Here is a 14,316-nt window from a genome sequence, read left to right on the forward strand (position 1 = left end):
ATTCCCTTCTCGTTTAATATCGACGTCATCCTCTTCCAGTGCCACTTTGACGTCATCGCTTCCAAATTGATTTTTGACGTCATCACTCCCTGAAACATCAACGACATCATTACCAACATCATTCGTTAAAAGACTTGGCATCACGTCATCAGTATTGGGTTGCTTTGTGACGTCATCATTTTTTACTTGATTTTTTCTTATTTGTATGTTAAGTTATCGGTCCAAAATACATAATTTTTTTAATTTATTTAATGTTTTAATACTCTCAATTTTTTTAGGATTTGGCAATAACCTGATTATATTTCTTGTAGATGCTAATTCGGATGTTAAAGCCCGTATTTGTGACTCGTATTAAATACATACATGAGCCTTAAGTTAAATACATACATGAGCCCTTAGAAAGTGATGTAACAGTTAGTTAAATACATACATGAGGCTTAAATCAAATTAAAAAAAATTAATTTATTTATTTTTAAACAATTTATTCTAGGTGATAGTTTTTTAAATTTATAAAATAAAGTTGGGTTGCGTGCTAGACGCTTGTAATGCGACATTAGATTTAAAAATGTCTGCATTTAAAAATAGTTTGTCACAAATTATAAATTGGTATATTTACTTGTTTAACCAAATTATTAAAATAAAAAGTCAAAAAATTTATCTAGGCTTCTTGTTTTTGTAAATGCAAAAAACGGCGAAAAATGTATTTTTACTGACAACTGGCATTTATTTAATTATTTTCGATAAATTATATCAACTAGCTTATGGCAAAAAGACTTGAAAACACAACTTGGATAATATTCTAAACAGTTCTAAACAGTCAAATGTATTTTAACTTTTTATTTTTTTTTTACAACAAGGATAAACTAAAATAAAAAGTACGACTACGAAATGCAAAAACAAATTGAAGTTATAATTCCTGTTCAATGTAGGGTATTTTTCTTTTAAAAAAATTAAGACCCAGGCAGTTAGCATACGGTTAGTAATAAAAGGTGTGTAGTTGGCTAATAAATTACACCAGCCTTTTTAAGCAAGGCAAGAGTAGGTTTGATAAACACATTTATTATTTGATAATAACAAACCAACGTCAGAAACTTTTAAATAACAGTTTAGTTTTTATTGTTGTTTGCTGTTACTATAGTCAGATAGTTGATAGTACAGTCTCTAGAGATTAATTGCAAGCCAATTTTCGATAGAACTTTTTTAACATTATGATAAATTTGAATGTATAAATTGTTATTTTGTTTTTAAAAAAGTTTATGTTTTCTAAAAAAAAATATATATATATATATATATTAGCCCATAAAACTTTTTATTGTTTTAGTAAAACATATAACGGTATAAATTTAAAGTAAATAAACTGTTTACATTATAAAATTTTGATAATGGACAGGCAAGTTGACTATGATCGTTTAAGTAGTAGTGATTCACAAAATGAATTAACCACAACCGCGAATACCAAAGAATTTAAGGTTTATAAATGGAGATGGTTTTTACTTGCAACTTTGTCCATTCTCAATGTATCAAATGCTATGATCTGGCTGACGTTTGGCCCTGTAGCCTACAAAGCTGCTTCGTTTTATTCAACCGATACTGATGCCATTAATTGGTTGTCTGTAGTATTTATGATAACTGGAGTGCCATGCGGTATTGTCGCAACTTGGCTTATTGACACAATCGGTTTACGCTTCTCTGTTATTATGAGCGCCTGGCTTAACTGTATAGGGGCTGTTATTCGTGTAGTAAGTGCCATAGATGGGATTTTACCCAGTGCTGCCTTACCTTTGGTTTTTGTTGGTCAGATTATTGCGGCATTCGCACAACCTTTCGTTGTGTTTGCTCCCACAAAATTGGCCTCGCTTTGGTTTCGCGAGGACCAAAGAGCCATCGCTAACATGTTGGCAACTACTGCCAACCCTCTTGGCATGATGTTCTCCAACATTTTGTCACCACTTCTGCTCTCCAAATCTTCAGACATGTGCTTTATGCTTGCCATACAATGTATCCCAGCTGGGTTAGCAGCGCTTATGGCTACATTTGGATGGTGGTCTAGCAGGCCTAAAACTCCCCCTTCAGGCAGTGCTGTAACAGACACAGAACCATTTTTAGTTGGATTAAAAGCATTGCTTAAAAACAAGCAATACTGGCTCCTTGTGTTGGCTATTGGATCAGGTATTGCATTATTCAGTGTCCTCACTACACTTATGTCTCAAATTTTGTGTCCGTGGGGGTATACTGATACCTTTGTGGGAGTTGTTTGTGTGAGCGTAATCATTGGATCTGGAGTAATAGGTGCAGGCATTGCAGGATTCATCGTTGACAAAACTCACCGCATTATGGAAGTTACTAAAGTTGGGCTAGGCATTGCTGTTTTGACTCTTATTGTGTTCTCTCTTTTACAAAATCATAGCGGGCAGTGGGCAGCTATAGTATGTGTTGGGGCTATTTTTGGATTTTTTGGGGTACCTGTTTACCCAATCGGTAACGAGCTCGCTGTCGAGACAACTTACCCAGTTGGAGAAGCCACAAGTTCAGGAATTGTGTTTATGTTCGGTCAAATCCAGGGAATAATTCTCGTGCTTTTACTTCAATCTATTGGCACTCCATTGCCACCAGATGCTCAAAAACTATCTCAATGCGATAGTAGCATTACTGTAACAGATATGTCAGTTCCAGCTTACGTAATGGCAGGCTATGCAAGTTTTGTTGCTATTATTTATATCCTGTTCTTTAAAACTGACTATAAAAGGTTAAATGCCGAAAGGCTTGTAGAAGAAAATAATGAAATTGTTGAAGAAGAATAACGAAGGCATTAGGTGTTTTTTAAATATATGCAAATAAAATAAGGTTATTTTGGCTATTCATAGTTTAATGTATTAAAGTTAGATGTGTCCAATATATTTAGTAATGTCTTAAAATTTGCAGCTACCCTAATAATTTCTGTCTTAATTTGTTTAGTTTTTGTTATTTCTCTTACTTAATAGAAGGTTTTTTTTTCATTGTTTATTGTTGCTAAATTTAAAACAACCTTATTCTTTTTATTTTTGGGTGTTTTTTAAGGATTTTATGATTAAGATAAGGTGGATTCGATTTAAATTATTGCAATTGATTACACTGAAAATTACATTCAGAATTTAAAAACATTTTTATTCTATATTTAAAAGAGTGTTTTCTTAAGATGTGCAATTTTGAATTGTGTAGTTATATATTGCCTTATAACCTTTTTTTTATTACCTTTATCTATTTAATTTTAAAATTTAAATACAATGTGTTTTATTTATTTGCAGTTAATATTTATTAACTATAAGTACACGTCCATTTTTGCGTATTTTAGATTTTGTTGTTTTAACTTTTTATATTTTAAGTTTAATATATTTTTGTTTAGATTTTGCATTAAATTTTTTATAGTTTGGTAATTAAATGTAGATTGCCATATCAAATTAAATAAGAATTGTATTTTTTAGCCTATTCAACATTTACCATATATACCCTCAATACCAGGAAATACCCGTAATAATATTCCTATTTTTTGAATGGTTTTAATAATGAAAAAGGAAGCAGATGCTCAATAGGTTTAAGTGCCTTAGGACTGGCTGATATTAATAATTAATATGCTAGTTGTTGAAAATGTAGTCTGTTATTTTGTTAAAGTTATTCTATTTAGATTTTTTTAGTTGCCATTTTTTTTAAATAGAAAAATCAACAACTAAATAAGGTAGTAATATAGAATGTTAATATGAAAAATGTGTAGAGGGTAGGGTAACTTATTCAATGTTTTAAACTATTTATATATGCATTTTTAAGTTACAATTCAGATTTTTTAAATGTTTTTCTGTAAATTGTAATATAAGTACCCCAACTTAAAAATGCAAGTTTTTATTGTTTGTAATTTAGTGGTTTTATGATTTTTTTTAATTCAGCTGTTTTAAATTAAAAAAATTTTTTGATGTTTGCTGCAAACTGCAGTATTTGAAGTGATTTAGTGTCATATGTTATTACACTTGTAAGCAAACATTGCAATAACATTAAGGTTCAAATTCCAAAATTGTGGCCAAACTGTGTTTTATTTCCATTTATTTGCATTGCACAATTTTGTTTTGCTCTTAAAGTAAGGTTAAGTAATAAAATTTAACGATATGTTAACAACAGTAAATGGTAAGGTTGATAAAATAAACTAGACATGATGATTTTTTTCTTGAGCTGTAAAGTTTTATGAATTTTTTTTAAAATGGTTTAATCTTAGCTAGAGCAAAATTATTTATTTTTTTATGGTTGTGAACAAGTTAAATGATTTAAATTTTTTTATGTTATTTTTGTACTATTTTGTGAGAAAATATCAGTGTTAGGTTTATTTAAGATTGTATTTTTTTAATTCATTTAAAAGTTGTTATTTTTGTCTAGTCATGGTCACCTGATGTATATATAAGCTGACATAATAATTAATCTTTATTTGTATAGCCATATCGTTTTTGTGTTGTAATGGTATTAGATTTATGTACTATAATTAATTAAAATTAATATAATTAATGTTATAATTAATGTTGTAATGGTATTAGATTTTGTAATGGTATAAGTGTTTACTTCGATTTTATTTTAGGCTTCAAAAATTTTTACTAAATTTCTTATGATCGTTGACAATGACATTTTGAAATTATCACTACAATAATGTAGTTTAAAAATAAAACAATATTGTCACTTATCATAACTGTAAATGTAAATATTATAAATGTGTATCAAAAAAATTATTAATATTATTTTGTTTTAAGTTTGTAATTCTTGTTACTGTAATTCTTAAATATTTGAATATCTCAATTAAAAATAATTAACTCAATTTTTTTTCGTGCAATATTTTAAATTATCCTTTCTTCTATTTTAGACTTCACATTAGGTTCTGTAATATTTAAAAATTAAAAAAAATAATTGAAAAATAATGGACAGCATTAAAGACATTTCAGTGAACGATTTAAGTTCTAAGGCAGCATTGAATGACGACAAACCTCACAAAGTTTACAAATGGAGATGGTTCTTACTCGCAACTCTGTGCATACTTAACATATCAAACGCCATGATCTGGCTAACTTTCGGCCCTGTTGCATATAAAGCAGCTCAGTATTACTCCACCAACACAGACGCTATTAACTTTATGTCAGTGATTTTTATGATAACAGGAATACCATGTGGCTTTATTGCTACTTGGTTAATCGATACCATGGGGCTACGCATCTCGGTTATTTTGGGAGCATGGTTGAACTGTGTCGGTTGTGTTTTAAGGGTTGTAAGTGCAATAGACGGCATTTCAGAAGGTGCTATGCTCCCTCTTTGTTTTGTCGGCCAAACCATCGCTGCATTTGCTCAACCTTTTGTTCTGTTTGCACCGACTAAGTTGGCATCCCTCTGGTTTCGTGAAGACCAAAGAGCGATCGCTAATATGATTGCAACTATTTCCAACCCTGTAGGAATTATGCTGACGAACATTCTCTCGCCTATTTTGCTACCTCAGCCTTCGGATATGTTATACATGCTTGCAATACAATGTATTCCAGCTGGTTTAGCTACCATCATGGCTACATTTGGTTGGTGGTCTAGCAGGCCTAAAACTCCCCCTTCAAGCAGTGCTGAGACAGACACGGAGCCGTTTTGTGTTGGTTTTAAAGCCCTGTTTCGAAATAAACAATATTGGTTACTTGCCTGGACTGTTGGTGCTGGAATTGCATTGTTCAGCGTTCTTACCACACTTTTATCACAAATTTTGTGTCCGTGGGGATATACTGATACATTTGTTGGCGTGGTTTGTGTGAGCATTATAATTGGGTCAGGGGTTGTAGGGTCCGGTATCGCCGGCGTTATCGTCGACAAAACAAAGAGATTTATTGAAGTCACGAAAATCGGATTCATTATTGCAATTATTTCTCTAATCGCTTTTGCGTTTTTACAAAACCAAAAAGAGCAGTGGGCGGCTATTGCATCTGTTGGCGGCATTTTCGGATTTTTTGGCATACCTGTTTATCCAGTTGGTAATGAACTTGCTGTCGAAACTACATACCCAGTTGGGGAAGCTACAAGTTCTGGTATTGTGTTTATGTTCGGTCAACTTCAAGGTATTATTCTCATTATAGTTCTTTCGTCTATCGGTACAGAATTTCCGGAGGAGCTTAAAAACACCACAGCCTGTTTTAGTGAAGATCTTGGCGATTTGCCAGTCCTGGATATGTCCATACCAGTTTATGTTATGGTTGGGTATGCCGGACTGGTTTGTATCGTATATGTGATATTTTTCCGCACCGATTACAAGCGATTAAATTCTGACGATGCTTCTGTATCAGTTTCTCCGAAATCTGAAGCCCCTCCGAGTTATACTAGTGCAGTTATAAGCAATGAAATTGTTTGCGATGAAAGACTGTAATTTTTCCTGATTGGTTGAAGTACTAACTATACAATTGCTGTATTCTAGTGTAGTAACGGAATTCATTTTCTTATATGTGTGCTTTTGAGTAATCACGTTATGCATAGAAATTTATGTGCCATTCTGTAATGTTCCTTATTTAGAATTAAAATAGCTTTAAATTCGCAATAAAAACTCTAATTTTTTTTCAATCATAATAACTTAATTAGATTTCTATTTTGTGCTATATAGATATAGCATTTGCCAAGTGTTTAGCTGCAATAAAACCTACTTTAATTAGTTTATAGCCATTATATTATTACACACAAATATATGTTGCCTAATTTTTATATCTGCCTTTTAAATAATTATGCTAACTGTTAAACGGTGTTTTATTTGGTGCTGTAGAAATTCTTCAAAATTTTAAACAAACTTTACGCCAGTTGCAATGTATATATATTTAATAACAAAATAATTATATTTACAGATATTTCTAAATTATCTTTTATCAGCAAGCTTAGTCGTTGAATAATTGTATTTGTGCTTTGCTTTGTTTTGTATATAGGTAGGTGTAATTCTATAATTTGAGCATACCAATTTTTTTTGAAAAACATTTTGCCATTTTTGGGCTGTAATTTTTTTGTTTTGAAACCGTTTTTCGCACTGAAGTTGTGTGTATTTGATTTGGTTTATTTGTAATTTGCAGAAACCTCATTTGTAACAGAAACCACTGCATTGTTAAATATCTCATAACTTTAGTTCACTGTTAATAAAGTTTATGTTAGTTAACAAAATAACCTTTATATTTTTTGTAAAATTAAGGTGCTAAATTAAATAAATAAAAGATAAAAAAATAATTTTAAATATGGAAAGTTCACCTAAAAAATTTTGTTTAATAATTTTGTATAATTAATTCCATGTGATTGCTTAGGCGTTTTCTGTAGATTATTTCTTTTTGTTCTTGTTTTATATTGTTAATGAATTATAAACAACCTTCATTTTTAAATCCGAATAAATTTAAATAACTTTAAAATCCTGTGTACTGATTTTCGTAAATTTTAAAACAAACGATTTTTGTGAATTTTAAAACAGCTCTTCAAATTTAGTTTTTGGTTCGTTTTTATGTTAAAAAGAGATTATTGTTTTAATTTTTATGTTATTTTTAAATGTAAATTGTAATATTTGTTACTTGGTTTAATTTTAGAAGTGTTTATGCTGTTTATTCACTGTTATACTCTATTAAAAATGCAGTCCGATTCCTTAAAAATATTATCATCTTTTTTTATTTTTGTATTTTGATTTAAATTCAAAGATTTAATTTTTTTTAAACGATACAACTTTAAATTAATATCTGTACTATTTTAAATATTCTGTGTCAGTTAATATATGTGTGCATGATTATTTGTCACTTTATAAACAGCACTATCTGTACCAAAAGCTTGTGTTCTTTTTTGAATAGTAATTTAAAGTCTTGTTAAAAATACTTACAACTAATTTTATTTATCCATTAAGGCTACCAGTAGTAAGCTTAAAAACCTAAGGTTTTGTAATGCACATTAAACTATTTATTATTTGTTTTGTAGATTGTAATCAAAAAACATACACTGATTTAAATTTGCTAAACTACAGTAATACAGTCGAAAAAAGACAATGAAATATTCATACAAAGGTTGGAAAATATTTGATTTAGTACGAAATTTAAAACCTTTTCTTAATTTAATAATAACACGTTTGGTTAGGCCAATTATTTACACAAGTTACTAAAATGTAGTGCAAAAACTTTATAGATTTTAAGGAAAAACGAACTTAGAAAAGCATCCGCCAGATGGTATCGAAGAGCAACATGCGCGGAAGAAAAATTGTAAAAATCTGAGGTAAATGTTAACTAACAACTTAATACAAATCAACTAAAACTCGCGATTGTATTATAACTTAGTTATAAAAAATTGAAGATAAATAATATACAATTCGGTCGAGTAAAAATAGATAGATTCAGTAAGAGTGTAAAATACAAGCATCACAGTGAATAGAAATTACCCTTAAAACATTAAGTTGTGTAAACGTAGAACTGTGCAAATAAGGTGCAATAGTATTTCGATAAACGGTAGCCAAAACCTTTAAATTTATATACAAAAAAATGGTATCATTTTTTGCACATAAAAAGCATTGTTTAAGAAAAAAATATTGCGAACATTATAAGAAATCAAAATTAAAATTACGGACAACGACATTTTAAGAATGTTTTTTTAAATTTGTAAGATATCTATGGTAATATTAACATTTGTTTTCTGTTTTTGTTTCGCTTTGGTTTGACTCCGAGCTTGAGTGGGAAAGTAGTCTGAGCGAGTCTGAATTGTCTTCGTCTTGACTTACGTTATGATGCGATTTTGACTTGAATAGTAGTCTTTTGCAAACGTCAGGAGTTAAATTTAAGTGTAAACTTAGACTCCGTTGGTCGCGCAAGTGAGTCACTCTACCGTTTTGGTTGCTGTTTAAATTAAGTTCGTTTCTGTGCGCGTTCTCTATCGAGTTATTTCGTACCTGTAACTTCGTACCCATTTCGCTAGGTAAGTGTGTTTGTTGGTATGAGTTTACGATTATTCCCGACGAACTACTCGTATCTGAGACGCTTTCGTACTCGTTTCGATTCCCGCCAGCGTATCGTCCGGTTTCGCCGCCTCGGTGACCATATGCCCCCGTCCTCGGGTAGTTGTTGTTAATGTAGGGCGAGTGGCCATTAACAGGTGAGCGTCTTGCCGACTTTGCACTACTTGTGCTCATACGACTAACCTGTTAATTAAAGATATAATTAATATTTTTTTTTATTCTTGGTTGTGTTGTTTAAGATAACAATGCATATTTTTGTGTATAATTTGATTTATTCGGTTCGGCTACTGCAATAGTCGTTTAATGTGTGAAAACCCTTAAATCCTAAGAATTGCCTAGCTTTTATTGTTTTCAACAAATAATAAAATGTATTAGATCCAACTTTTAATATGGCCATAATAATTTAAAAAATTTTGCTTACCCTTCTCGAGTTTCTTCCCGTTAAAAAGAAACTGGTCAGATGGTACAAACTTCCTTCCCGTACGCTCGAGCGCGTGCTAGCGGACGGAGTATAGGAGATTGCGAGCGAAGCTCGACTTGTTCTTTGGTAGCCTGGAAATATAAAAATTCGACGTTAAACTATCAACTTTGGCTTATTTAGATATTTTGACGACCAAAAAGGTGTATCTACAGAATTGTATTAAGGGCATGGTGTCATTACTTGATAATGTTAATGTAGTACTGCGTTATAACGTCATTGAAACATATAACTCTTGGTTAAAGTACATCTTAAATCTAAATTTTCAATTTATTGGACCAAACGTTTACCCTATCCTAATATTTATCGTCCATCTATTTTTAAACCGTTATCAGATCGCGTGACCTTAAAGAACCTTAAGCCAAGATGCCTTTATTTACATCAGTTTACAAATAAATCAATACACCAAATCTTACCGTCTCTACATAAACCACATTGCAGTATTCTCTTGAAAGCTCTTCTGAATTCCTTGCTGTGGCAGTATATAATTGGGTTGAAGCAACTGTTAGCGTACCCGAGCCAGTTTAAAACCATAAATGCGGTTTGCGAAATAAAGTCCTTGGTTAAAACCTAAATATGAACAGCAATTGTTACTCGTTTAAAAGCATTTATAATTTTATTGAACGGTATTTATTATTTTAATTTAGTAGACTTCGTTGAATTCCTTTAAACAAAAAACACAAAAATAATATAAAAAATCCTCGCTTAGTAAATAAACTTTAATCTATCATAACCCAAATTGTTTTACAGAATACCAATACTACCAAATTGAATATAAAACAGTCAAAGGTCATAAGCAAAATAAGTAGAATAACAATAATTACAAAAACATCATTAAAATAATCACGAAATATCACAGAATTTTTTTCACGAACTTACCGTTCCGACGTTCACGATAAAAAATGGCAGCCAACATATCACGAAAGTGCCCATGATAATCCCCATCGTGAAGACAGCTCTGTATTCCACATTCCCCCATAATAACCTCTTCGTACCTGGCATTGAAGCTCTACGATAGATCCCTTTATTATTGCGAATAACAGATCTTTGTTTAAGCGCAACTAAAATGAAAAGTAAAATCGTTAAAAATTTAGTTTTTTGAGCTATTTGAAATCAGCCTTGTTTTTTTTGTTGTAAATAGTTAGTTTAATCTTACTTGGGGCAATATTGATCGTAAACCGTATTTTAAAATATTAGTTTTAATTTACGATTATAACCTATAATGCTTGACACGAAAAATTTAAATTTTTTTTTAAATTATAAAGTTTGTTCTTTGTTTAAAATGGTATGTACTAAAATTTTTAAATATTTAGACTAATTAAACAAGTATAGATTTAAAATAGATGTTTAAGTTTAATTTAGGGCTGTATTTTTTGTTGATTTTTTCCAATGCATTTTTACGTGGTATTTGACATTTTAAATGACAACTACCGACATTTGATACTACACAATGTCACAGTAATATCTGAATTGTTTTTATAAATTTGGATGTCTGTCATTTTTATAAATGTAAACATGCGTTAGTGGCATTTTGAATATAAAAATGTCACTTTTTACGTTAATATGCAAATTTTTTAAGTATGTAGACATATATATAAATGTCACGTAAAAAATATATTTTTTTTAGTAATATATATATTTGTTTCTTTTAAATCGACGTTGCATGCCTTAAAAAGGTCATAATATTTTTGTTACACTATTGTTATACAAAATTGCTTTTTGGCGTTATCCCTATCTTAACTTAAACTGTTTACAAAGGGTAAGGGATAGTTTCTACATACTTAAACAATAATTCCCTGTTTTAGTATTTCGTTTGGCAGTTTATTCCATCGTTAATAATTGGAATTAAAACTGGGTTTAAAACAATGTGTAATTATGTGTTTTCAACAATTTAAAACTTAGTGTAATCGGAAAGTAAGCCACCTGTAAGACTTTATTGCGTTTGCTTGTACGTAAATCCTTAAAATTTTAAGTCGTCGTAAAAAAATTTTGAAAATGTTAAAAAAATTTTTTTTTAGTAAGGCTTGAAAAATGCTGAGCCTTAAACGCTTAAGCACAAGAAGTAACTTTAAAATGAAAATAAAATCGACTTACTTCGAAATACGACTGAGTACGCGACCACCATTATAATCAATGGAATGTAGAAACTAACGCACGATGACACGAGAGCGTAAATCGTGTTCGTTCGAAACTCGCAGCACCGGGGGTTGTCGTAACACGCTACGTCTTCCGGATTCGAGGTCTTCCACCACTCCAGATGAATCGGGACAAAGGCGATAAGAGCCGAGATGATCCAGATTGCTCCGATGATGAATCGCGCTCGGAGGCGGGTCATCTTTTGGGAGTAACGGAACGGCATGTTGATAGCGACAAAACGATCAAGCGAGATAGCACACAGAGTACAGATGCTGGCTGTTACACTTAACACGTCAATTGAAGTCCATATCTCGCAGGCGAACGAGCTCAGCTGCCATTTTCCCCACAAGACGTTGTGCGCACCTAGTGGAGTAATCATAACGCCCATAATAAAATCTGCAGAAGCCAAACTAACCACAAACATATTTGGTATGGTGCGTAGCCTTCGAAATACGAGAACCGCAAAAATGACCATAGCATTGCCAATAATTGTGGTAGCGATCATAAGACTGATGACAGTTGCCAGCAAAACGGTTGTCACAGTTATGGGGGCTTTATCGGGTCCGGAAGGGACCGGAAAAAAAGTTTGGTTAAATTGCACCGTTGTTAAAAATGTGTTGTTGTCTGACATATTTGAATTCGAGTTGTTCATAGCAGTGCCTAAACCTTCAGATGAAGATTTTGCTATTTTAATTGCGGAGCTTGAAATAAGTGCAAACCACACGCAAAAGCGACATTGTCTTATTGGTGAAAAACGCATTGGCATTTTCCAAATTGTCTTTGATATGTTTTCTTCAGTCAAGGTCTTTTTTGACTTTTTAAAATTAATTTAACTCGATTTCTTCGAATTCTTTTCGTGGGCTATTATCGTGGTTTATTTTGTTTTACTTGCCTATAGATGAAAAGAATCAATCTAAAAATATCAAAAGTAAATTAGACACGCGAAATGGAAATTAAAAGTGGCATGTTTTGTACTGGGAAACGAGAGTTTGAAATAAACATGTCATTAGTAAAATCAAAAACGAAAAAACAAGTTTTCATTTGTAAAGTTTACGTTCACGGTAGTTATTTTAACATTTAAAATAGCAACTTCAAAGCTTTAAAAAAACAAACGCTCAGCCTCATTAAGATAGTTTATAAACATTTGAAAATAAGATTGTCGAAACAATTTAAACTTTTCTTTTTTTTTGTTTATTACAAGTTTGTGTATGGTTCAATACACAGAAACTGTAATTTCTACTGATGACAAATGTCTTAAGGTAGCGTAGCCTAATTTGGTAAAACTTAATACAACTTAAGGCAGTACAAGTTATTTGTTGTTTAAGTTCGTTGTTAAATGCCACATCGGTGCCCTCCACTGCACCAGTGCCCTAACAAAACAAAAGCGATTTTGTTTGTTCAGAAAGCGAATTTCCGAATTCGATCCTTTACAAATTTTCACAACGTGTTATAATATCTCAGCTGACCAAATGGGGTATCTATTGTCGTAATGACAAAAGAATTTCATTTAAAATTTAAAGGGTGTTGTAATCGTACGGGTCCTGCGCTTAAACCTCAAGGTAAACTCTAGCAATTATTTAGACCAAATTTTTTATTATCTTTTAAAAAATTCATGCCCTCTTTGCCTTAACTTAGAAAGACGATCGGCTTTAAAATTTAACTTTTGTGTCCTTAAAGATTAAAGCAATTATTTTAAGGCCCATTTCTTACTAAAAGACATTTATAATTTAAAATGTTAAATTTTACTAAACCGCGGCCTTAAATATTAATATCTATTTTTTTGAACAGTAATTCTATAACCCCCATTTGAACAGGCTTTACTATGGTATTCGCATTCTAACTTAACTTTATATTTAATTGCGAAAGGTCGCACCGTTTTACGCTAAGGCGCTGAGGTGATAATTTAAAATCTTTGTATCGTGATTTCCCTTATACGAAATCGTATAGCACCTATTTACTGCTAACACTCTATTCTACTACTGTATCCCTTGTCGTTTACGAATTGCAATTACTTTAGGCCTGTAAGTCCTTTTAGCTCCTAAGCTTTAAAGGTATAGTAATGTCACGCACTTTTTAGCAAAACTTATTTTTTAAGTTACATTTAATCTCCATATCGCTCTGAATTCATTTTTCTCGCATTGAGAACACCCTGTTAGCAGAACTTTAGTCCATACGCTATACCACACAATGGCGATGAAAAACGCTTATATGTGCCGTGCTATTTGTATTTTCAGGCACATAAATTTTTTTTAGTTTAAAAGAGTTACCTTTGGTTTGTATTGGTAAGCAACGGTATAAACCTTACTTATTCTAAATGGTAAAAACAACACGATCTGAAATATAAGCTCATCTGTAGCAACAAATGCTTTTAAAATTCTCTTAACCTAATGTCATGTTAAATAAAACTTGAATTACGGGAATCCGAAAATAAATTCTAAAAGACAATTTTTCGTAAATTTTTTTTCTAAAATTGTTAAAATTGTTTTCACAAAAATCGAATTATCGCTTTTGCTATAACATTGCTTCAATCAAATTTTGTAAAAAATCGAATTAGATTTTTTTTAGCGCACGGAAAGAAGTAGATAAAATTCAATTTGCAAATTTTATTTTTATTTCTTTGAAAATTTAATCATTTTATTTCAAAATTTCAACAAAAAAAAATATGACAGTGTTACTTTTTCGGCCCATGTCAGAAAAAAAACGTAAAAATTGAATT

At 31.2% G+C, this 14,316-nt stretch overlaps 2 protein-coding genes and 1 pseudogene across 2 annotated transcripts; 2 read left to right on the forward strand and 1 right to left on the reverse strand.

The window, feature by feature from the left end:
- Positions 1-1,336: 1,336 nt before the first annotated feature.
- Positions 1,337-2,946, forward strand: LOC145745585 (solute carrier family 49 member A3-like). Its single transcript, XM_082563700.1, has one exon. The coding sequence runs from the start codon at positions 1,383-1,385 to the stop codon at positions 2,799-2,801; it is 1,419 nt and encodes a 472-aa protein (XP_082419826.1). The 5' UTR covers positions 1,337-1,382; the 3' UTR covers positions 2,802-2,946.
- A 1,934-nt stretch (positions 2,947-4,880) lies between these two features.
- On the forward strand, positions 4,881-7,411 carry LOC145745584 (solute carrier family 49 member A3 pseudogene; annotated as a pseudogene).
- A 599-nt stretch (positions 7,412-8,010) lies between these two features.
- On the reverse strand, positions 8,011-13,919 carry LOC145745583 (beta-3 adrenergic receptor-like). The gene is made up of 5 exons (XM_082563699.1): positions 11,559-13,919; positions 10,344-10,525; positions 9,881-10,034; positions 9,408-9,538; positions 8,011-9,169 (listed from the first exon to the last, which is right to left on the reverse strand). The coding sequence occupies exons 1-5, from the start codon at positions 12,364-12,366 to the stop codon at positions 8,654-8,656; spliced, it is 1,791 nt and encodes a 596-aa protein (XP_082419825.1). The 5' UTR covers positions 12,367-13,919; the 3' UTR covers positions 8,011-8,653.
- Positions 13,920-14,316: the final 397 nt, after the last annotated feature.

This window comes from Corella eumyota, chromosome 3 (assembly GCF_963082875.1).
Source record: "Corella eumyota chromosome 3, kaCorEumy4.1, whole genome shotgun sequence".
Classification (NCBI taxonomy): domain Eukaryota; kingdom Metazoa; phylum Chordata; class Ascidiacea; order Phlebobranchia; family Corellidae; genus Corella; species Corella eumyota.